This window comes from Mus caroli, unplaced genomic scaffold, assembly GCF_978045245.1.
Source record: "Mus caroli unplaced genomic scaffold, Mus_caroli_1 scaffold_4, whole genome shotgun sequence".
NCBI lineage: Eukaryota > Metazoa > Chordata > Mammalia > Rodentia > Muridae > Mus > Mus caroli.
In genome coordinates this window covers 56,204,276-56,228,580 of record NW_028227259.1, presented here as the reverse complement: position 1 = coordinate 56,228,580, position 24,305 = coordinate 56,204,276, and the positions used below count along the sequence as shown (strand labels likewise).

General features: G+C 41.2%; 1 protein-coding gene across 4 annotated transcripts in view; it reads right to left on the bottom strand.

The window, feature by feature from the left end:
• Positions 1-6,099: 6,099 nt before the first annotated feature.
• Rbpj (recombination signal binding protein for immunoglobulin kappa J region) overlaps positions 6,100-24,305 on the bottom strand; it is a 189,314-nt gene continuing 171,108 nt past the window's right edge. For all 4 annotated transcript variants that reach the window (XM_029477020.2, XM_029477019.2, XM_021162518.3 and 1 more), the window contains exons 4-11: positions 21,413-21,578; positions 17,319-17,493; positions 13,860-13,997; positions 13,591-13,703; positions 11,873-12,013; positions 10,714-10,869; positions 10,287-10,390; positions 6,100-10,168 (exon numbers count right to left, since the gene is read on the bottom strand). In XM_029477020.2, the coding sequence (XP_029332880.1) occupies positions 9,853-10,168; positions 10,287-10,390; positions 10,714-10,869; positions 11,873-12,013; positions 13,591-13,703; positions 13,860-13,997; positions 17,319-17,493; positions 21,413-21,578 (1,309 nt within the window). In that variant the 3' untranslated portion in view covers positions 6,100-9,852. The remainder of the gene's footprint in view (positions 10,169-10,286; positions 10,391-10,713; positions 10,870-11,872; positions 12,014-13,590; positions 13,704-13,859; positions 13,998-17,318; positions 17,494-21,412; positions 21,579-24,305) is intronic.

The following is a 24,305-nucleotide window of genomic DNA, read 5'->3' as shown; positions in this document are numbered from 1 at the left end:
TTCAGTATCCCAGGAGCCAAAAGCAAATGGCTCCCGAGTGTTGGGAGTGGTGGGGATGTGCATCACAGGGAATCCCCAGACAAATCATGGAACATTAAACTGTGTCTGTAATACGTCACAGTATTAGCTATACTATGAGGGGTTTGCAACTTCCTCCACCCTCCCCACCCCCAGCTACTTCAAAACCATAAAGTACACATACTTTAATATGCTTTCAATCTTTAAAAATACCTTTATTATAAATGTTAAAATGGAAACAATACAAAAGTGGCAGTTCAGGTACCCTGAGCGTCAGCAGGCAGCATCATTCTTACTGCTGGTCCACGGTGAGAAGGCATAATGGAGAACTGCATAATGGAAAATACCAACATCCCATTCCAAAAGACCCCCTGGCTCTGTTCATGCTCAGAGCAAGGCTCCAAAGCATGCCATAGTGCAGGAGTGTGCCCTGTGTGTGCAGGTTTCTGTATTTTCCAACTCAGTCTCCTTCCCTCAACCCTTTTACCACCTCTGGAATTCTGCTTTTTGGCTCACCAGGCATCTACAACATACGTTAAGAAGGTCCTTGTCATCTGCTGCCATCTACATAGCCAGTTACTGTGAGAAGAGGGGCCAGGCTGCCGGGGGGGGGGGGGGGGTGTGGGGGGGGGGGCATCCTGTCCAGTCCCAACTCCAACTTCACCCTGCATCAGACAGCTGTTCTGGCTAGTTCTATGTCAACTTGACATAAATAAGTGTAAGTCATTTTGGAGGAAGAAACTTCAACTAAGAAAACACTTCCAAGGGGAAGCCTGTAGGGCATTTTAAGCGGTGATTGACAGCAGAGGGACCAATCCACTGTGAGTTGTGCCATCCCTGGGCTGGCAGTCCTGATCCTTTAAGAAAGCAGGCCAAGTAAGCCAGAGGAACTCAGTTAAGCAGCACCCCTCCATGGCCTCTGCATCAGCTCCTGCCTCCTGATTCCTGCCCTGCTTGAGTTCCTGTCTTGACTTCCTTCAATGATGAACTTACTAAGTCAGATAAACCTTTCTTTTCCTCTTCAAGTTGCTTGGGTGATGGTGTTTTCTCACAGCAACAGTAACCCTGACTAGGACAGGAGTTCAGCCTGTGAACAAATCATGTATACTGCTCATTGCTGCCCCCCTACCCCCACATTAGACTGTGTATTAGTAAAGACTTCTCTCTTGAAAAAGGAAGGCAACTACAACAGAGATGGTGTTTTGCTTTCAAGACAAAGATTTACAAAGCACCTCTAACTTGCGGATACTTTCATTTAGGAGGCTGAACAGCTGTGGGTGTCCCGACTCTTGGTTATGTGTGAGAATGCACAATTTTAGACATGCACCCTTCACAGCTCCAGAGTTGGACTAGCTGTGATTAGATATGAGGCCTTCCTTGGTATAAAGAGAAACTTCATTCCAAAATGGATGTTAGCACATTTGCAGTGATTTGAAAGTGTTATTTAAAACTATTAGACAGTGAAGCACTTTCCATTTCCTTCTGTCAATCACTCCTGTAACTGTCTAGGACCGCTAGGTCTTTTCTTGCTGAGAGCCTGCACTGAATTGTTTCCTCCTGGAGGTTCCTTTACACAACACTGGAGAAGTCTTTTCTGGACAGACAATGCAGGGCTCAAACTAGAACCTCTTTCTCCAGTCCCATCAGAATTACGGCTTCAAACGCTGCCCAGAGGTGACCACATCCCACTGTACATGCCAGCAGGCATCGGAGCTCAAATCCAACTGCCTACGAGTTGTTAAACTTCAAGTCTTCCTTCCTGCTGTTGTCCAACCTGCTCTGAGCTCACTTCCCTCACTCAGAAACTGGTTTCTCCCATCTTCTCCTTATCCGCAAACCAGCAGACAACAGGAATTCCCAGCCACATCTACCCCAAGGTGCTAGAAGACCTTTGTTTTTTTAAATCTTTTTCCTAGAGATTTATTTACTATGTATATACAGTGTTCTGCCTATATGTATGCCTGCAAGTCAGAAGACTCCACCAGATCTCATTATAGATGATTATGAGGTACCATGTAGTTGCTAGGAATTGAACTGAATCCAGGACCTCTGGAAGAACAGTCAGTGCTCTTAAGCCCTGAGCCTTCTCTCCAGCCCCCCTGGAAGACCTTGATAGTGCAATATTATCATTTCTTCTTTATAAGCGACTGCAGCACTTAAGTTATGTGCTGCCTTTTTCCAGTACAAACACCTTGCCTGTTTCTGCAGGAGACAGACAACCATGTCAATTAAGGATCTACTGTACTGCTGGCTAGATCTGAAGTACCTGGTGGTGGTACTACTTAGAAATAAGCCAGTTCTATAAACAGCCATTTATGCTGTGTAGATGGGAGAATGTAAGCTCACACTGTAAAAGTCTCCTACGGACTGGCAGCAGAGCCTCGGACAGGGGTTTATAAATGGCATGGTGGCTCTCCATTGTCGCTTATTCTTTTTTTAAACATTTATTTACTTTATTCATATGAGCACACTGTAGCTGTCTTCAGACACACCAGAAGAGGGCACTGGATCCCATTACAGATGGCGGTGAGCCACCATGTGGTTGCTGGGAATTGAACTCAGGACCTCTGGAAGAGCAGTCAGAGCTCTTAACCACCGAGCCATTTTTCCAGGGCCCACTGTTCATTCTTATTGTGACATGTTTCTGAGTCCAGCTCATCTGTTAAAAACAAGGCCAATTTGTTCCTGGCTAGTCACTCAATGGTGGCAATCTACCAGCTATACTGGGGAGAGTGCACGTCAGAGCCATGGAAGGCATGGGCATTGTTTCAGTATATGCTACCTGGTCTACTGGTTTTCAAGAACTTGAACACGAAGCATACCCAGTCTCTTAGCAACTTCAGTGTTCTCCCTCCACCTACTGCAGACTCGAGCCTCTGAAAGCAACCAGTCAGCTCCTGGAGGCACATTCACCCCCTCTCTCTACCTGCCTGCTCAGTGAATCCTGAGAGGAAATTTTTAAAAATCCGTAGTAGCATATGCAAAACCAATATATCTTTCTTTTCTCACAGCTGGGGGTGGGGAGAAGCAGACATCTGCCCTGAGCTATAAAGCCACACTACCCTGGAAGATAGAAGCCAGACAGCCTTGAACCCAACAGCCAGAGCAGGTTCTAGGCTGAGGGTAAAGCATGCAAGAGGGACAGGCCATGATCATTCAGTGCATTCTCTCTCCTAGGAACCACACAGCCCTCAACCTCCACCACAGTTAGAGGAACACTAAGCTAAGACTCATCTGTTGGATGAATGGCAGAAAATAAACAATGGCAGAATGGCTGTGTTTTTCTTGAGCACAAAGGTGATATTATTTCATACTCTAGCTCACTGAGTCCTGGTTTTCCTAAAGCTAACATGAGGTGCAGACACATAACATACCTACCCCAAGTTAGTAGCTGACGAATGCCTGCTCTCTTCAGAGGACAGAGACTGTGCTGAGATGCCCAAGACCAGTCTCTCTAATGTGTGCAACATGCATTTATGGATATGACATGGACAGGGGACTAAATATTAACAGTCCAGGGCACCACAACTGACCAGCGCTTTTTTGGTTACAACGCAGTTTTGAACCTGCAATGATGACGAAGCACACTTTAGCTTGTTGAGGCCAGTTTGCTCACCTGTGAGATGTGAAGGTTGAAACAGGACAGGAGATCTCCATAAAGAAGACACAACTCCATCTGGGGTCAAGCCCTAGGTCCCTTGCTCTGACAGTTATGATGGGAAAAACCTAGTGTGTTATTTAGGAGGGTGTCTCTGGAAGATCTTGATGCAAATCTGACACCCCAGCTAACTTAAATATGACCTTGAGCAAATTTCTTCACAGTTCCCAGGCAACTCCCCCCCACCCCCCGCCCCGCTAGTGTGTGCCAGGCATCAAGCACACTGACTAGTGAAGCATTCTATTACTGAGCTGAGTCCCTACCCTTCCCCTCATTCCTGCTTTTCTTCCCTTTGGCCCAAGTTCACACATCATCTTAAAGTACTATGAGAAACATCAACCAGTATTTAAAATACAGGAAACAAATGGCATGAGCAGACAGATAATTTATTTAAACAACTAAATGTGTATCTGGAGGCAAGAGCCTTCAGAAGAAATTATAGTCAAATGAGACCCTATGGATGGTGCCTACGACTGTTCTCTGGTATGAGAACACTGTCAAATTGGGTATCTGCAAGCCAGAAAGACACCTCACCAGAATCTACTGTACTGGCTCCTTGCGCTTGGATTGTTCACTTCCAGAGCTGTGAGAACCACTCTCCAACACTGCTACTCAGTCGATGTCATGGCTGGCTGGCTGTCACTCAGAATCTGTCATGGTAGCAGCATTCTTGTAGTTTCTGGGGGTGACTGAACCCTAGCTGAGCTCTGAGCCTGAACAGTATAGAACATTGAAAGACCCCAGTCTTATCCTAACCAAGTCTAACTTCCTAGTTACTGGAAGATAAATCTTAATTAACACCTGGAAGTCAGGCATGCCAGCATAAGCCTGTAATATTACACTTAGCAGAAGGGTCAGGCCTTTAAGCCCATCCTCAACTACATAGTACGTTAGAGACTAGTCAAAGCCAAATGAAATACATCAACAGGGGGGGAAATTAATACCCACACCTCTAAGTAAATACAACGCCCCCTTTGCTGATGCTCTTCCCAAGGACACCACCATCAGCCACCAGCACACTTACAACTCATGAACTGGCTGCTCTCTCAGGACAGTAAATCCTAAGAGTAGCCAGAGCATCTGTCTGTCTCAGTGCCAACTGTCCTCAGACTTCCAATTATTTCTCCAAACTTCACTAGGCCTCTGAAAGGACACATTCCATGTTGAGAATTTGTGACAGGAGAAATCAGTTCAAGAGGGCACTGTAACAACCTGGACACATCCTCTGGTCAGCACTGCTAGAAAAATATAACTGGGTGCATAGTGGGCGGTAAACACGGGCCAAAGTAATTGAGCCAGAAAAACGCTGCACCTGCCTCCCACTCAAATATATGCAATAAATGTTCACAGAGCATCAACACTAATTCCAATGGCTGCATGATAACCTATTTGCATTTAGTATGCACGTTACTTATAGAACCTTTTCATGTTTTACGACTTAGTAGGTTAAGAAGCCAAGACCTGGCGTGTTTCCTCCATCCACAGACACAGCAGCACCTTAGTCTGGATTGAGGATGTCTACTTCAGGAGTATCAGTGATCCTGGCCCTAGCCAAGAGTCTTGTGTGCTGCGCACAATCCAACAGGGTTCCTGGGACTTTTTCTCACAGCTCTCTTGACTCTGCCCTAGGTCCTAGCCCAGGCTGGGGTGAGCCAGCCACCTTGTGGACATTTTTATGTTAACAGTGTTGTCTTTATCTCTCAGCTGTTTTCTGTACTAAACTTGTTTTTAAGGAATTCTTTTGTGGCGGACATTTATATGGTGTCTGTCCATTTGCTGAGACTTCCCTCTGTGACTACTCATGTTACTTCCTGTATGAGGAAAGTATCTAGGCTGGCGTGCCTCCTGCACTGTTGTAGTCACAGACACAATGAATTAAAAGCAGCCCTTGCTACGACTGCTTCGGAAGAGAAAGCACACTACTTTAGCCCAACTCCTCACAGCTCTTTTTGGAAGTGAGGGAAACACTAAGCCTGAGATTTGAAACTGTGTAATTCCTTCCTTTATATTTGTCTTAATATTACATGAAGTATAATCAGTCCTATTCTGGGGAGTCCCCTAAAGGCATAAACTGCTGTTATGTTTATTCTTTGGTATTCTAGACAAAAAGACAACCCTGTACTAGAAAAGCAAGCCTTTGCTAAAAAGCAGTCTCCAGTTTTGCTGGGGCTGGCTAGGGAGATGTACCCTGTTAGTAACAACTCCCAATCATTAACACTGTCAAGAAAAGAAAATCATTTTTTAAAAACACTCAAAAGGAAACTAATTTAGCATCATTATTACTTCAATGCCATGTAAAACACAAGGTAAAATTCTAGTCCACAAACTGTAATATAGAATTTAATTTTATCTTTATGAAGTATCTGAAATCAAAGACGATGATACATGCATCGGGCACATCCCACAGAAGACATCTACAATGGTTTACATTTCCTTTTTATTTATTCCTAGAAACTGCCCGTATTGCAGAGTTTTCATGGATGAAATATGGAATTGAGCAGATTCCTTTTTCTACAAAATTATGGTATATAAACTTGCTCAATTTTTCTATCTTATTGCTAATGACCCTTATACGCAGGTGCACAGTTTGTAGAGTAAACCCCTTAAGGACTGGATGCGTAGAACATGCTGCAAGGTACAAGAAATAAGCTACAACTGAGCTTTTACACAAACCTACGTCTGCACTGGCACAGGACTGAACACTGGCAAACATTTATCACAACACAGGGAGAAATTAACAGAAAGGCGATACAGCTCAGTCCTGAAAGGGTTAAGTAGAAACACTAAAATATTATGTTTCCAACCATCCATCCCGAGTAACAGTGCTTGGAAAATAAAGCAAAGGCGGCACAGAAAGTCACACATTTGTTCAGTACTCACCAGAAACACAGCTGCTTTGAAAAGCAGTGTCTGTAACTTGGTTAATAATCAAATAGCATTTTCTTTCAGACAGGAATCTCTCCCTACAAGAAGACTTTGATTAAATAACTAGTGGATTAATTATTAAAAATTACATTGGAATTTTTCTGTGGTTGGACGGACACAGACCAGTTTCTCTAATGACAAAGGCATCCTGCCACACCTGGCACCCCAGGACCTGGAGGCTAAGGCAGGGACTTTCAAGAATGCCGAGGGGCTCCATGGGTGAGACCCTTGTCTCAAGGAAAATTAAACAAAAAGCCTTAGCAAGCCTGAGGCCCTGGATTTGACCCCAGCACCACACAGAAAAGAAACAAAACTGTCAAGGTTAAGATGGTGGCAGGAAGAGTTCTGCTAGTTAACTGTACCCAAGGACACTGCCACAGTTTAAGAGTGGTCAGTAGCCAGTTCAAACCCCCACTAGTGCTTGACTCTGCAATTGTACAAAGGGCACCCCACATTTTCAGGTTTTGGCCTTCCTTCCAATCTCTTGACAGATTCAAGGGGCTAAAATACATGGTGGATCTTGGACTCTGCATTTAGACATGTTTTAAGAAGCTGTGTAGACGCACTGTAAACAGAATAGAAAAATACAGCCACACACCACAACAAGAATTCCCGGTTCTAAGAAGATAAAAGGATAAAGGACCAGCATCAACAGGGAGGGAACATTCCACAAACTAGGGACAAGACTCCTGTACATCATATATTGAAATTGATTTACAAATCCACAAAAAGGACTTTTAATAAAAGCAGCTGACAAAAGAACTATCAATAACATGGTAAAGGAGACATATCTGTTCACACTATTCTGTGGTAGGAGTCTGACATAGAACCATAGCAAAATGCCTTTATTGTTACATTCTTGAACTTTGTAAAAAAACAAACAAACAAACAAACAAACAGGAAAACTACTTATAGTCTAACTGTTTCAATTCTTACTAAAATAAACAAAAAAACCGAAATGAGATATAAGCATTTTAAAAAGTCAAAGTTCATTTTAATAAAGCCATGAACTTGAAAACTTACTTTAAGCTACAAAGCTGGGTAAGGAAGGGTTTGTTCTTCAAAAGCATCTCATCTGTTCTCAGTTAACGACTTAACTACATCCTGAATCTAGGACCTCAGAAAGCACAACGGGACTGCAAACTGCTCAGGCTCTGAACAGATCGCAGGGGCCTGCTTTCATCGCAACTGAGGAGTGGTGTTTGGGAAACCTTGAGAACAGTTACTGCAGAGATAGATCGGTAAGGCCACAGTGAGCTCTGCCCTGGACCACAGAGACAGCCTGGAGGGGTGAGGCGGGGCGGGGCGGAGGTGGGCTGCAGCTGTTCTGAAGAGAACCGGCTAGAACAGCTGGTACAGAACAGCCTGGGGTGGAGAGGAAGGCTGTCACCACCACACTTTACAGGTGGCCTTCCCCTCGACAAGCCAAGGAGGAGGCCGTTTAAAGATGTCTGGAGTGGCACTTACAGTGGTACAGTCTGCGAGACAGCGAGTGAAAGCAGCAACGCTGGAAAGCAATGGTCCTGACAGAGGAGTCTAAGGGTCTACGTGAAAACTTTCAGAAGCCCAGAGAGCCAGAAAGACACCAGAAAATGCCATAGAAGTTACAGTCTGCATTCGTAAGGTACTAGTGGCTCCTGTTTTAAGGGACAGTAAAAGCTTACCACAATCTAGAGGTAGTTTTTACTCAAGGATGATGGCATCACTAGACTGTGTCCTTTAACATCACACATGTGGTTCTTGTACTAAATGTAGCCCAATGAGTCTGCTGCAATTCCCAAGAAACTGAATGAGGCATTACAAAAGTGCAGGGATGGAAACAAAATAAATCTGGCATATTGGCACACAGGCTGACACACAAGCCTGAATGCAAGCAAGGCTTAGCTAAAAAGGGGGGGAAAATCTGGACAGAACATTTCTACTGGGGAAAAATAAACAAAGGGGCAAAGAGGAAAATGGAAATATAAGTTACATTTGTATTTTTATAAACTTACAACTATCTGTCTCTAAGGTACTGTCTTCTGGCTACTTAGTTCAGTTTATTTAGTTATCATCTAATAAAAGCCATCTTATGGTCTTTAAAATTATAATGATGTTCTGGCTAGGCTAAAAAAAAGGAAAACACACAATAAATCATCCTGCAGAGACGTTCCTCATTTTACCCTACGGGCACCATCTTGGTAGCAAATAATTTGCATGATATTTTTTGTCATTTGCCAACAAGGTGGGAAACACCCTGTTAAATGTAATCACTGGGAACATTCCAAGTAAAGATAAAATGTTTAACTTACACATAATACAAGTTATGTACAAGATTTGGGGGAAGGGGAAACCTGAACAAATCCTGGAACACAGATGAACTGGTGAACAGGCAGAGGCGCACAGCCTTCGAATGGCGGTGCTCACTGCCATGAACTCAGAGAGGACTAAATGGCCACACGGAGCTGTTAGCATCTCTTAGATTACCACTATAAATACATTTCTTTAAAAAAGGGAAAACACAGAAATAACTACCAACAGATTCTGAGAACAGACTCAGTTAACACACATTGCATGTATTGCAGGCAAGGCAGAGGCATTTTTAAAGCTTTTGCAGACTTCATATAATCTTAAAAAAAATATGCAGGCCTTTACAAAATTTGACTTGCTGAAATCAAAATAATTCCAACTTATGAAAAAGTCATAAGACTTCAGCTTAAAAAAGTTCCAGCCTTAGACCACAGGAACCTGGAAGTGTTCAGTGTTCAGACCGAACAAACATGGTGAGGCTCGAACCTGAATGTACTTTAGAGCCAACCCTCAAAGGGTGGGGAGCGCAACCTGTTTGGTAACAAGGTATAGTACACACTGTGATATAAAAAGGCATGGTGAAAAGGTACCTTTTACTAAAGCTTATGCGAGTCCCTTGGTCCATAAGTCTATGTTAGGTTTGTGTCTTCTAGCTTAGCCTGTGCTCCAGCCACATATCTGTTTCCTGACCATTAAATCAAAACCAAACCAAAAGAAACAAAAAGGGGTGTGTGTGAGAGGGACAGCTGAAAACCTGGATTTCCAACAGCCTGTGCATTTTGATGTTGTTCATTGTACTGTGGCTTCTGCATTTCACATCTGCACTTGCAGTTTTGAATAGATCACCTGGTACGAAACGTTTCCCCAAGAAACCACAAAAGATTGTTCACTTTATCCTTGCCTTTCTCTGTCAACTTTTTGCCGCATTCAAGTCAGTTTAAGTCCCAGCAAAAAGACGGTAGTTAGGACACCACGGTTGCTGTGGACGATGTGACACTGGTAGAATTTGTGCTGGCATTTGTGTAATTCCCCTCGCTGTTTGTGTTTGACTCATTGGTGGGCACTTGGCTGGAGTTGGCTCTGAGAATCGCTCCTGCAGCACTGCAGTGTGGCCTCGGCCCTGGCTCTGGTGTATAGGTGAAGGTAAGGCTGGTGGAGTAAATGACCCCGTCATTGCGGACCAAAGTTACTGGAACCTGGACTGGCTGCCGGACCCATCTCCAACCTTCTCGGAATGCAGAAATGTCTGGGACCACACAGAGCATGCTCTCTCCACATCTAAGGAGGAAACACACACCATTTAGAAGCATTTTCAAAGCAAACACAGCTCTGCATGGACAGTCTCAGGGCTTACACCTTCCCCAACCCTGGGTGACAGAACAGGCTCTATCAGTACCTGTACATTGTTTCGGCTTCTACATCCCCAAACCACACTCGTAAATTTGGAGTAAAGTTTTGTCCTGTAAGTTCAAGCATTGCTACGTCCCCGCCGCCATTCAACTGCAATTTAGAGAAACCACATTAAGACAGACTTTCACTCTTCACTGAAGAACAGAGCTTGAGCTATAATTTCACGAAGGTTAACAAGTTCAGATTTATAAAACATCTCTGTTAAATAACATGACTACAAAACCATTTCAAGCTAACATTCAATGTGATTTAAGCTTCCTTCAATGTAAACATACTGCTTCTATTTTTATTTTCTACGAATAGTACATATAATAAGAACCCAAACTGTAACATTAAAAAAAAATCAGTATCACAGAAAGTAAATTTATGGCAAGTTATAGCTAAGAACAGCAATAAAGACTAAACAATCTCACCTGAAGACTTTCTACGACAGGCACAGGAGTGACTGGGGCAAGGACGGGGCCCATCCCCTCATAGAACGTATACTCTGCCTTATCTGTGCTAATGATTGTCCAGGAAGCTCCATCGTTTATCATTTCTTTATTTTGTTCTTTTGGACATGGAGTGGCCTTAAGAAAAACAAATGTCCATATATTGAGTTTTATAAACATTGCAGCAAGAGAATTTACTATGTGACACTCACCTACTTGAGTTAAGGAGGAGAAAACTTAGAACAACCTGGGGACATCCTAATGCGCTCAATCCCTACCCGAATGCAGATGCGAGTGGTGTTGTTATGAAGTCCACAGGTGGTAGTTTCTGCTAGAACAGAAACACTTCCGTGATACATTCAATCACCCCTCACAGCCATCGCTCATAGTGTAGTATTTCTGCTATATTTCATTAGCAGGTCAGTACTTGTGATGTGAGATGCAAATGGACTCAAGAAGAAAGAATTACCAGAGACCCAAGTCTGCAGAACTAGTAGGCGCTTTGTCACTTCCAGGAGAAAACAAAGGCTGAACCGGAAGCCCCAAACCCTGACCTGGGATCTAAGTTCACTAGTGTGGTACAGAGCGCTATGCCTCTCCAACAGCAGTTTATAAAGAGTTCATCATGAACCCACAGCAATCCTACCACAGCATCAATCCATGTTATAAATGTCCTCTTGAAAGCATCTGAGTAAATAGTTGGATATTAGCACTTAAACCATGTCAGTGTTAAGTTACTACTGGGGACCCCAGCGATAAAGCGGGTGAAGACTTGAACCCTCTTGTTGAATGCTTTTTCTATTATACATACATGCACACACACACACACACACACACACACACACACGATTTTGGAGTGTTCCACCGTGTTCCAAGGCGCTCTGAATGCCAGATTAAGAATCCCGAACTTGCTGTAAACAACTCCTCTAAGAATACTCTCATTATCTTGTGTTCTCTGATGCAGGACCATGGGCATGCTTGAGGGCAGTGTGTGTTACAAACCAAAGAACCTAAGTTAACATATGAACCCAGCTTCCTGCATGGGACATAATTACTTTCTCAGTACATTTTCATCAGTTGTTACTACTGTGCGGTGCTATGGACGGAACAGAGGCCATCCAGTGGTCATTTTATAACATACCTGAAATTGGATTATTCTTTCTTGAGAAAGGCACAAGTACATTCTTTCTGTATCCTTAAGGTAAAACGCACATTTGTGGAGTTGTGATACAGGGTCGTCTGCATCCAGTAATGCCGTCTGCTTATCAACTTTCCTAATTATCTGTATTTCAACAATTTAAAAAAGTCAGTTATCCACATGCAGTCTTTATTTTGTACACTGCTACAGTCCATAGTATATACTATGTAACAACATATTAGTCATTTGTCCTATACCAATACATTAAGAAACATTTATAAACAATGTTAGAAATAAGTCTTTCTATATTTTATAAACATATATTACATGTATAAAAGTATTATAACACCCCCCCTTCAAAGAACACATTTTAAAAAATAGGGGAGGCAGTTATTTGTTGTCTAGACTAATGCTTTTTAAATATTAATGCACACAAGCATTGTCTGAGTTCTTGACTGAAAATGCCTTATCCACCATGATTTGCTTGAGGCTTGATGTTCTGTATTGCTAAGAAATTGTTTAGTGCTGTGAATGCTGCTAACAAACAGAAGTATTTTGATGGGCAGGTTCTGACGATCTCTTCATTAATATACAAATTAAATACCATAGGAAAACATCCACAGCAGGCAACAATTGAGTGTGCTGGTCAGAGCAGAAATTATAATGGGATTAAATACTCAAAACCAACATGCTCTTCGGAAAATGGGATCAGGGAAGTGGCAAAGCCCTTAGAGATGTGAACAGCTGAGAGACAAGCCTAGATCACCCTTCCAACGCTCCACAACGTTTAGAATCTAGACCAGTGGCTCTCAACTCCCAATCGTAAAGTTATTTTCCGTTGGTACTTTGTAGCTATAATTTTGCTAGTTATAAGCCGTAATACAAATATCTGACATGCAAGATAATCTGGTGTTCAACCAACCCTCCAAAGGGGTTTCAACCAACAGGTTAAGAACCACTGCCCTATGACCTTTTGTCCCAAAGTCTCCTTTGTAACTGCTTTCCAAGGCCACCACGAACCTCCAGGTAGGTGAGCCTCCTGCATTTCTTCTCTGCAGTATTTCAGAGCTCATGAAGGGCTGACTCTGCTGTTCTTCCTGGAGCTGCTACGTCTGCTCTAACAAAGCTTCACAGTGCCCTCACATGTCACACCTACTCTCATTCCCATGATGATACTGAGTGTGTATCTTAAGCTTACCTTATGAAAAGTGCAAGTTTGGAATCTTTTCAACTTACGGGAGAAATAATGCCTTACAGTTTCACTACTGATGAGCAAGAAGGCCCGTCCTGTGCACTGTCCTAAAGTGAGAAATACCAACGCTCCTACCTAAGTTTAAACAAATGTCTCATTCAAATGACATAATAGAATGATGCTTGTATTTCAAGGCTATTGAAAACTTGGTCTTTGATTCAGACATAGCCAGTAACACACAAATATAGTATATTACCTGCATCATCATAAAGAAACAAATGACAAACACGCAACCAAAAAGAAACCCACACCAAATTCATTAAAATTGTGTAGGAGATGGACATCAGCAATTTGCTTGTAACACAGACTAATTTTTTACGTACGAGCACTTCTGGACTGAGCCAGTAGCTAATAGGAATAAGAGGGACATTGCATTTTCACATGAAAAAGCATAAAAACTGAGCTACATTTTTCTACCTCTCTTTGATTGTTTCTATCTCATATTCATCAAAGCGGAGTCAAGTCTTACCAATCTTGGGAGTGCCATGCCAGTCACTGAGCACACAAGCTTGACAGTCTGCCCGTAATGGATGTAGCCATCTCTAACTGTGAACTCCTCTCCTTCTGACTCGTCGTCGTCCACTGCAGAGGGTGTGGAAACAGACCAATGGTTATCCTTTAAGATTTAGCATATCCTTAGGGAAATAACGACTTAATATAGTCACATGTTTTATTACCCCAAGAAGGAGAACATACTATTTTCACACTAAAAATACCAAATGTACATTTTATACTCACAGAGATGGATGTAAAATGCTCCCCACTGTTGTGAACTGGCGTGGAAATTCCCTCCTTCTACATGCAGGTACCTGGTACTAACTGTCTGGGACCGAAGGCGATTGAACAGCGCCACCTTCGTTCCTGAAGCAATGCACACTGAAAGAAGGAGGATCCTCTTTAGATGGTAATGGCGGGGAGGCACTCACAAAGAAAGGAGCTTTGGCTTGGCAAATTATATATATATATATTTTTTACAGTAATGCAAATAACAAACAGATTCTGGTGGCAAACATTTTAGCCTTTCAAGATAGGAGATAGTTAAAAAAACAAAACAAAAACAAACAAACAAAAAAACAACAAACCAAGGTCCACCTCTTTACAGAATTATCAAGATAATGACATAAAAAGGGGTTTTAAGTGGTTTTTCTTACTAGTTTTATTTCTTTTTCTTTTCTTCTTTTTTTTTTTTTTTTTTTTGGTTTATTTTTTGAGACAGGGTTTCTCTGTGTAGTCCTGGCTGTTCTGGAACTCACTCTGTAGACCAGGCTGGCCTCGAACTCAGAAATCCACCTGCCTCTGCCTCCCAAGTGCTGGGGATTAAAGGCGTGCGCCACCTTTTTAATTAATTCCATTTTAAGCTAGTTTAGGCTTTCCAAAAGGCATAAATTAAAAGAAAAATAATACAAAGAACTTTCCTGTACTAGTCACCCAGCCTTCTCAGATGTCAACATCTCATCTCACTCACTCAGAGAGCAACACAGGACATTTAACATAGTCATAATTACTAGATGGAAAATTACCTTAAAGAACAACACATGCTTAAAGTAACACTCAACCATTTAAATTATGTTTGCATAAATTCCTGCCATATTGCTGAATGAAAAGGCCAGCTCTGAGACATTCTACACACTGTGATCCTACTAAGCAACAATGCAAGAGTGCCCCCATGTGCTATCATCCAATCCTGGGAAATATGTGTAGAAAGGTCTCTAGAAGGACATTTACCAAAGCACATAGCAAGTGCCACTGCATTATGATTTTAGGAAATTCTGCTATCTCCCAAAAGTAATACTTGTTTTATAATTTATAAGTAACATTTTAAAATAAAGATGTACTTTAGATGTGAAAAATGCATCTACATAAGAAAATATCCTAAACATGCAACAAGTTCTTTGCAATACAAACTATCAACACAAACAAAATCAAAGAACTTAAAAAAAAATAAAGAGCCTCCCATTCCATTATTTTATTATAGACACAGTAGTATTTACACATGATGCAAAATGTCTGGGATTACATCAACCTAAAACTAAGTACAAAGGCAAGCGGACTGCGCTGACAATTAGCTTATGATGAAATAAGACTGGTCTGAAATTAGGGTCACTACTCAAGTTAGTGAGAATTCTGTTTGCTTTTCCTCAGTAACTTACTGAGAATTCTGTTTGCTTTTCCTCCTATTATAAGAAGTACACATCTATAAAGACTGAGTGGAAATGTGTGTGTGTCTGTGTGTTTGTGTATGCGTACACCATAAAAGTACACAAGCTTATCTGGTTGACTATAAAGGTCAAGAAATGACCTTTTCTAATATCACTGGTTACTATCAAATACTATTGACTTATACAACACAAATATTATTCTGTAAATTACAATGTAATAATACAAATTATAATAATACAAATATTATTCTGCAAATTATTAGCCAATCAATCAATCGTTTATCTAGCCTGTGGGTTGGCTACACTTCAATCAAGTCGTTGTATGTTGAAGTTCTTGACTGAGACCCTCCGACTAAGTATGTGGGAATTAGAAACAGAAGTAGACACTCAGTACTAGGTGTACCTTAATGAAGTCACAGTCACTACACACTGGCTTACAAGTTGCTCAGGAGCCTTTAGGAGTAAATTAAACAAACTGCTGAACTTAAGGACAGTCTTAATATGAGAAAAAGAAGGCGCAACCAGATGCTCTATGTATGGTTTCTAACTGACCAGTCACCAGGCCATGGAAAAACTGAGGCAGAGAGACATGGAAACAGTCAAGTCCAGAATATGGAAATTCGCCAGATTGAAAATGACCTTGTTTCTTCAACTAGTAACTGATATCAAAGGGGGTAGGGAGGCAAGAACAGAAAAACTATCACAGACTAAAACCTACAAGTTTTAATTTTATGTTTGAACACATGTACTACAAATGGAACAAAACATTACAGCAATTATAAAAAAGCCATTGCTGAGATATGATTAATCTACTCATGGAATAAATATTAAATGACATTAAAGGGATGTCAACTTTGTGAGATATGATGCTTAAAAGCCAAAAGCCATGCATTAAGAGTCACTACTACAGAAATGAGTTGAAAGGACAGGAAGCTGACAATTGTCATGCACTCAGTGCAGCTGTTACTAAGGAAAGGGACATCAGGCGTGGTGGCGCACGCCTTTGATCCCAGCACTTGGGAGGCAGAGGCAGGGGGATTTCTGAGTTTAAGGCCAGCCTGGTCTACAGAGTGAGTTCCAGGACAGCCAGGGCTATACAGAGAAACCCTGTCTCGAAAAACCAAAAGGGGGGGTGGGGGTGGGGAGGACGCTGCTGGTGTCGGAGACCACAGAACAGAGTTGTGAAACTGCTGCGGGAGGGGAGATCGCTGCATCAGGCTGCCCTCTTCCTTATATATACATTTCAATGTTTATTCAATGACAAATGTAAGAGAAGAAAGCCAAACAACCAAGTTCAAGCGTGTTGAAATGTAGACTCACTGGGCTGGAGAGATGGCTCAGTGGTTAAGAGCATTGACTGCTCTTCCAGAGAGGTCCTGAGTTCAATTCCCAGCAACTACATGGTGGCTCACAACCATCTGTGATGGGATCTGATGCCTTCTTCTGGTGTGTCTTAAGATAACTACAATGTATATTCATACACATAAAATAAATAATTTAAAAAAAACATAGACTCACACAGACAGAACACAACATTGATAGTTATCTGCCAGTGAAACCGCAGTTTCTGCCTTGGGGCCCTTTAGATATTTGGTTTAGTGGCTTACCTGGTTTCTCAGAGCACACTTTTAAAGTGAGTATTTCTGTCATTCTGAAAGGATTGATGCTTTTGGAATCTTGGGCATTGTAGGACATTTAGCATCACTGGCTCAAAGCATTATCTTCCTACCTAGTCTCTGACAAAAAGAGCAAAACCCACTCTGGTTCCCCAAATGCTCCTGGAAACAGTAAGAAACCACTCTAAAGCAATCCTAATAAAGTAACTGAGATTCTCAGAACACTATAGTTGAGACTCACTTACTTCATTAGGCCAGACAACACCCATTTATACTCAAATTCAAAACAAGGCCAAAAACTAGTAGTTAACAATGAACTGGCTTCTGACAGAACAACCTTTACATTTTAAAATGTTTGTCTCATTCAAGTCATGTGAGAGTTGGGAACAAAGAAGGACATGTGAGCATACGAGCATACGTACAGTCGGCATTCTTCAGTGACTGCTTCTTTTTGGAGGGTTTGGAGATGACCTTTATCCGCTTGCTGAGGAACACACCGATGTCATCACTGTTGCCATAGAACATCTTTACAGACAACATGAAATGTTTTCTCTTGTCTGAATCAGATATGTACAATGTTTTGGCTGTACAGTAGTTCTGTGGAAGAAAAACAAAGTGGTAACAACAGCAGGAACTCCTCAATGGTCACGCACCTTCATCTCAGAATGGTGCAGCTACATCTGACCAGACATGAACGCTATCAACACTGCTCTCTAAAGAAACGAGGAGTGGATGACAGGCTCACAAGAGGCCAGCAGCGGCAAATCAACTCAGCTCACGTGCCAAGAGGGGGAAATGTAGTCCAGAAAGCTGGACTTAAGTCTAGAACCCCCACACACTGCTGGAGATGGTGCCACATCTGGACCTCAATGTTCAACTGTGAGAGCTGAACATCACAATCATTAACAAAGCTGCCCTTAGGGTGGTTAGGAAACTATTATATTTATTATTCCAGTTCCTCAGCTTAATTTTTTCTCCCCAAATTTAAGTCTACCTGGTACAGAATACAGAAGAAAAGCCCAGTTGGAAGCACTGTCTAAGTCAACTCAAAAGAGCTGCACAGAAAATAATCCAAGTATCTAGGAGCCAAGCTCTGCTGGCTGTGGGCAAGAACCCTTGGGGATGGGTGCACTGGCTTCTAGAAGTCTGTCTGGACAGAGGGCAGCAGAACAAGAACTGCAGGCTCAGAATCTTACAGGTGTCTACAAGCTGCTTACCAGCAAAGGCATTAATTTGAATGCCTTGAGTTTTAGTTATATACAAAAATGACTACAACGTTTGCTTTAAAAACCAAAACCCTGGGCTGGAGAAATGGCTTAGCTCTTAAGAGCACTGCCCACTCTTCCAGAGGCCCTGACCTGAGTTCAATCCCAGCGCTCACATGGTGGCTCATAACCATCTATAGTGTGATCTGATGCCATCTTCTGGCACGCAGGTGCACACACAGAGCACTCATATACATTAAATAAATATATCTTTTAAAAAACCCTCTATGATCCATATTACTTTATATAGTTTTACATTTCACAGAATCACTACTCAATGTTACAGCAATTTGATTTTTGTAGTGAAAAATTGATGACTACCTTCAACAAAAGTAATAAGTTTATCATAATTTAGTAAACTATGTAAAAAAAAAAACCCTACTGGTTGCAGTTTCAAAATAGCTCATAAAATGCTTCTGTTTATATGGCTGAACACTATGGTCGCCACTTATGAAACCGAGGAAAACAATGTTAGACTGCACGGGGACATAAAACGTTCTGGAAGTTTTTCAGGGTATACTAAAGAGCTATTTTAACAATAGATTAACTTTGTTTAGTGGGTTTACTCACACACTCTCCAAAAGAATCAAGTCGAAGAGTACAAAAGAAAACATCATTTGTGGAAATATCTAAAATGCTACAACTTCACCTGTAGGTAACAGCTCTAAAACTCCCCCTATTTTCTTAATCACTGTGAACTAAGGGGCTGGGCCAAGATACTGACTTCTTTTACCAAACAGAGTAGATGATGTCTAAGTTTTATTTTTTTCTGTTTTTTTTCCCCCCCAGGATAGGGTTTCTCTGTGTAGCCCTGGCTGTCCTTGAACTCAGAAATCTACCTGCCTCTGCCTCCCAAGTGCTGGGATTAAAGGCGTGCACCACCCCTCCCAGCAATGTCTAAATTTTATTTGAACTACTTCTTCTGTGTGCTCCTGTTTTTTAAATCATTTATTATATTATTATTTATTTGTTATTATAGTATTATATTAGTACACTGTAGCTATCTTCAGACACACCAGAAGAGGGTGTCAGATCTCATTTCAGATGGTTGTGAGCCACCATGTGGTTGCTGGGATTTGAACTCAGGACCTTTGGAAGAGCAGTCAGTGCTTTTAACCGCTGAGCCATCTCTCCAGCCCCCTGTGTGCTCCTTTTAAAATGCAGAACAAGTACCATTTATTCATTAGAAAGTAGCTAGTGAACTCTAGGCCTTTGTTCTTAAAATTTTACCAATACAGAGTGTTAGTAATAGATATACTGCAATAGTTTGTCTCTATAACAAAGTTGCATAAGAAAATTTAAATGTGATTTTGAACATTCTAAATTTTGAAAGGCCTTGCTGTGCAGAAGGCAAAATAAGATAATAACAATAAAAGCTAAATACAATAAACTATCCTTTGCAGTGGTGGTACTCTTACACACTTAGATATGGCATATATGCATACATAGATAGTTCTATCATATTTTTAAAACACTAGCTAAAGGTCAAAACTGGAACTGTTCTGCTTTGGAAGATAGGACAAAGTCAATGTACTAAAGCAGACAGTCCCAGAACAAAACTAAGATTTGTATTTAAACAAGGGAACTTCACCCTAACGGGAAGACAGGCCTAAGATCAGATCAGTTAATTCTGAGCACTAACATTATTGGGTATAATCTGTGTCAAGAAAGAGAAGATGCTGTCCGGCATATGTAAAACATGAACAAGGGCTGCTGAGATAGCTCACTGGAAGGCACTTGCTGCCAGCTTTCAGATCACTCCAGGTCTTGCTTACATGGTGAGGACACACACACTCCTTTGGGGAGTCCTTCACTTCCTCACATGTGCATGTGCATTTGTATCCTGTCAACATCCAGGACTTACATAATAAGTTCTAACACCGACAGAGGGGAGGGCTTCATGCAGAGATAGCCCCCACAGAACTTAGTACTAGGATCCGGGGAGGGACAATTAATGATGCTATCGATTGGGTGGCTTTGGTATTACTTCACTGGAAGGTAAATGACTGGAAGCTAGAACTGGTTAAAATGAGAATATATTCAGCCAACACAGTCACAATTGATTACATCTACTCATTAAAGAACTGGATGTCTAGGTGTGCAGTGTGCTGTATGTAACTCCAGAAATTATTTAACAGGAGAATAAATCGACTGTATTATTTTAAAGTTCAAAGGTCATAATTTAAAGTGGTTTACTGCTCTGCTCTCTTTTACAACAAGCATTTACTATTGTAATAAACATTACACCAAACCTTATCTAAAATCCACGTTATTGACTAAAAACTATAAAGACCTAATGAAAAATATACAGATTTGAAGGTTAGGTTTAGGGTCTTCTTAAACATGATTAAATATGATTAAGAATGCTAACCCCTAGCTTACCCCCTCAACACTCCTATCCTTGTGACAAATACAAAACATAAATATCAGAATAGCCAGCTAAAAGTTACTAAATAAGGAAATAGCTTTTATATGATACTTTGGGTGCTATGTAGTCATTGAGATTAGAATCATTTTCAAAACTTTAATATTAAGATAAAACACTGAATTAGCCGGGCATGGTGGCACATGCCTTTAATCCCAGCACTTGGGAGGCAGAGGCAGGCGAATTTCTGAGTTCGAGGCCAGCCTGGTCTACAGAGTGAGTTCCAGGACAGCTAGGACCGCACAGAGAAACCCTGTCTCGAAAAAACAAACAAACAAACAAACAAAAACAGAAAAAAACCACTGAATTATTAATAAATGAACAAACTGTTCTTCTGAATTAAAGTAGTATACATACAGAAAGCCATAGACAGAGCATTCTCTGTGTAACTTGTGTTCTGGACTGGTGTTGGTTAGCCAAGGCCACAAGGCTTTATCATGTGTTAGCAGCTACTTCCCAGTAGGAGATGATGATAGGAGGACAGAATAAACCAAAGCTGAGAGACACATTTTCATAACTATCTGAGTATTGCAATACTGCCAGGCAGAAAATGAGGGATTGGTCTCCCAATAGAAATCTGACTTGCAATTAAGACAGCCAGGAAGCTGGAGAGGCCTCCTGGTGCTGCCTTTAAATGCTAACCCACACACTCTATGAGCCACCAGGCCATAGCTGTCCTGAATGTATACTTGTGATTCTGATTTACACATTTAAACAGTTGCTGTTAAAAGCACTTAAAAAATAAGTGCAATAAGCACTGGTATGGAAAAGACTAAGATAAACAAACACTGCAAGAATGAAGGCAGAGTATACATTTTGAATTTACCTTCCCTTCCAAGTTCAGCTGCTGCATTTCTTGGTCACTGTTTCCTATTCCAATAAATGCACAGGGTTGAGACTCTTGTTCAGAACAACCATCTCGTTCCATTTGCTCTTTTTTTTTCTTCCAACCACTGCCCATAAGATACACACAAGGAGGAGGGCAAAAAAATCTGGAAAAAAAAAAGTGGCAGAATTAAATTCAAGATCATATTTCATTTTTTAATATATGAATTCAAAATCATACTTCAATGTACTAAATTGGTTCCTAACATAGCACGTTGTTCATTTATAAAGCAAATTGTCAAGTCAAAAGGACTGATATAAAGACTTTCTTATCTGTTCTAATACAATCTGAGGACTTACTTATACCATCAGTTAGATTGGTCCTGCTTTAAGCAGAACTGTGAATTCTCATAGCTCAAGGCTCTAAACGACTCTACTGGAATTTGGCAAACAAGACACAAGACATAATAAATCAATACAGAATCTGTGATTACTAAGTTCTAGCCAAGACAACAGCATCATTAATTTTAATGCTACTCTTGTTACATTTAACTTTATTTGGCAATTTACCTGGAAAATAGCATTAAAGTAACACCCCAAGTAAGGCAACTAAGGAAGACGACAAACCAGATGCTTGATCTGAGTTCTACAGAGTCAGTGTCTATGTACATTAGCTCCTGAACACCTGGTTTCAGGATTGAAAGAAAAATACACTGTATTGTCTCTGCTCAGGATTACTAAAAGATTTGCTCTTCTGTATGCCAAAAAGCACCTTCCCAAGTTCTCTCCACATACAATGACTCTGTCATAACCTAACAATCAAACTATGAATTTATCTCTTATTGTTCCCCAATGATATATAATGTACTTTTGCCTAATGATAGCCACTGATATGTACATACCTTAGAATGTGTGTCCTGTACCTTTTTAAAGAGGCCTGAAACTCAAATGACTAGTAACCAGGCAAGCAGTGTAAATGATGAACTAGGTAGGTCTGTAGTTAACATGTAGGAGTATCTTGCACAAAGAACTACCTTCCTTCCCTCTTTCTTAAAACAAAAGGCCCTCATGGTGATTCCTACTTTTTGTATAGCTATGAATACAGAAAAGTGTTTCTTGATTCTGCTAATCCTGCTATAAGCAAAACAGCCTCACTGTAACAATAATCAACTACCTGTGCCAAGTTCCAATCAAAAGAAAGCAACAGGGGAAGATGACCAAGCATGTGGCTCTGTACTAACACTGCTGAGCTACGAGCACACAGGCCTCCCACTGGCCAGTAACATCTTCTAGTCAACTGACACTGGGAATCAAGTTTACCTGGAACTCAGACTAAGAAAAGTAAATTGTATTGCTGAGCATAGTGGTACACACCTTTAATCCCAGTACTTTGAATGCAGAGGCAGGCGGATCTCTGTGAATTTGAGGCTAGTCTGGTCTACACATTGAGTTCCAGGATAGTCAGAACTACATAGAGATCGATAAGATAAATAAATAAGTAAATAAATAAATAACACAAGCGAACAAATAAAATATGCGCCTGTGCATAAAGTCTCGGGTCTATGAGGAGGTGAGCTGTTTGCTTCCTCTTCAGCAAACCGAGAATAGCATTTACTTAGCAGCCTCCAAATGTACTGGCACCTTCTTTTCTCAGCCCTGGTCAGGTGCTAATCCTACTATAAACCAAACAGTACAAGAAGTGGGCTGAGATTATTTAGTATTTATTAGTTCTTCAAATACTTAATATAGCCCCGGGTATAAAAACAACAAAATCAAACAAAGTCACTATCCTCATGGAACTTACACTCTGGGGGGGGGGGGGGGGGGGGCGGGAAGGATGGGTGTGAAGTTAATATAGAGACTCTGTTAGCTAGTAGGAAGTACTTACAAAATAAAGCCAGGGTAGGGTGGCAAAAATATGGACTGTCTGAGGCAGCCAGGGAAAACTTTGCATCATTTAAAATAAAAGAAGAGAAAGCATACAGAAGCCATGGCTGGTTAGAAGCAGTGGCTGGTTAGAAGAGGGGGATCAACCATGGAGAGGAAGTTGGGGGCAAAAAGGCTGAGTAGCCCAACTGTGTCCTGGAGAGGAGAGTGTGGAGTATAGAGTAGGAAGCCTCTGGGTGTTTTTGTAATACCTAATTAAGCAACACAAAACAAGAGGAGCTTTCAAGCTTGCATGCTCACACTTGGGGACAAGGATATCAAGGTCATGGCCCAGGTACTGGGCCCAGGTCCATGTCACTCCAAGTTTGTAGAGATGCTTATACTGGCTGGGCATGTTTTATAATTGGTTTAGTTTATAATTTATAATTTTATAACTGCTTTAGCAATGCTTGTACTTCTATGCCAGGGATCTTTCAGGCTTTTAATGGCAGAGGCTACCAAATGCATAGCAAGACACATCTCAAGAACCCAGGCTAATACAACTCTCAGGAACTTCATCCCACGTTAGTATTTTATTGGACACTGAATATTACAACTCCTTGGTGAATTGGTGTTATCAAATCTGAATGATTTGATATTAGTAATGATTAATACATTATCACAAAGTACTTTTATTTCACATCTGAAGGCTATATGCACACAGAAATGATAAAGGAATGAATATTTGGAGTATTTATGAAAATGTGATTAAAATAAAATCACAGAAAATTAACAGCATAAAATTGACTAATTTTAGTCAAACAGACTAAAAGGTATCTATATAAAACTCTGACGGAGCCCAACAATGGTGGTATACACCTTCAATCCCAGCACTTGGGAGGCAGAGGCAGGTGGATTTCTGAGTTTGAAGCCAGTCTGGTCTACAGGCTGAGGTCCAGCACAGCCAGGGCTACAGGACTACACAGAGAAACCCTGTCTCGAAAACACATACACATACACATACACAC